Consider the following 1,310-nt stretch of genomic DNA (forward strand, 5'->3'; position numbering starts at 1 on the left):
CGGGGGTGTCGCGCCCGGCACCCCCCGCCTGTGCGCCCCGTCATCCCATCACCCCCACGTCCCCGGTCCCCCTCGCCACCACACCCCACTGTCACCCACCCATCCCATGTCCCCCCATCATCCTTGTCACCGCCACCCAGTGTCCCTCTTGTCACCCACCCCATGTTCCCATTGTCACCCCATCACCCTGTCACCTCCATCCCACGTCCCCATTGTCGCTCCCACCCCGAGTCCCCCGGTGTCACCTTGAAGATGGTGTCGTGGTCCTGGGGTCCCCCCGGGGGGTTCCTGGTGGCGTGTCCCCAGGGGATGACGAAGCGTCGGCGCTCGGGGTCGAGCCAGCGGAGCCCCGGGAAGCGCCGGCTGCCCCCCTGGGGCCCCCGCCCGGGGCTTCACCCGCCGGGGGGGGTCCATGGCCTGGGGACACCAGCGGGCACCTCGTGACCCCACGCTCCCGCGTGGCACCCTCGGTCCTGAAAGAGGAACCGGGGCTCCCCCAGAGGGGCCGTGCGTGGCCCCGGTTCCGCTTTCAGGGCCAGGAGGGTGGGTGAGGCCGCCCCTGGGCTCTGTCTCCCCCGTGGGTGTTGGGGGCGTCACCTACACCCCGAAAGCAGAAGCTGCGGTGGCTTCAGGGAAAGAAAAGTGGAGCTGAGAAGGGGACGGGACACGAGGGACAGGAGGGACAGTGGGACACAGGGGATGTGGGACGTGAGGGAGACGGGGGACAGAAGACACGGGATGGGGGACATGGGGGACGGGGACGTGAGGGACACAGTGAGGACACAGGATGGGAGACACGGGGACACGGGGTGGACAAGGGAGTACACAGGGGACAGGCAACACAGGGGGACAGGGGATGCACGACGGATGGGGGACACGTGTAGCGACGTGGAGGACACAGTGAGGACACGAGGACACGGAGGGACACGGGAAGCATACGGGAGACAGGGGACACGGAGAGACAGGGGACACGGAGAAGGGAAGGGGGACAGAGGGGCGGCGTGAGGAGACAGGGGACACGGGATAGGGAGGACACGGTCACAGGGTGAGGGGGGACGGGAGACACAGAGACAGAGCAGAACACGGGCGTGGAGGACACAGTGAGGACACGAGGACACGGAGGGACACGGGAAGCATACGGGAGACAGGGGACACGGAGAGACAGGGGACACGGAGAAGGGAAGGGGGACAGAGGGGCGGCGTGAGGAGACAGGGGACACGGGATAGGGAGGACACGGTCACAGGGTGAGGGGGGACGGGAGACACAGAGACAGAGCAGAACACGGGGTGACACGCGAGGGATGAGGGGT

At 67.9% G+C, this 1,310-nt stretch overlaps 1 protein-coding gene across 1 annotated transcript in view; it reads right to left on the bottom strand.

Moving 5' to 3' along the window:
• Positions 1-1,062, bottom strand: part of IRF5 (interferon regulatory factor 5) — a 4,395-nt gene extending 3,333 nt beyond the window's left edge. The window contains 3 exon segments of the mRNA XM_017739386.1: positions 2-28; positions 246-390; positions 392-1,062. Coding sequence (XP_017594875.1) covers positions 2-28; positions 246-390; positions 392-414 — 195 coding nt within the window. The 5' untranslated portion in view covers positions 415-1,062.
• Positions 1,063-1,310: the final 248 nt, after the last annotated feature.

This window comes from Corvus brachyrhynchos, unplaced genomic scaffold (genome assembly GCF_000691975.1).
Source record: "Corvus brachyrhynchos isolate BGI_N302 unplaced genomic scaffold, ASM69197v1 scaffold197, whole genome shotgun sequence".
NCBI classification, from domain to species: Eukaryota; Metazoa; Chordata; class Aves; order Passeriformes; family Corvidae; genus Corvus; species Corvus brachyrhynchos.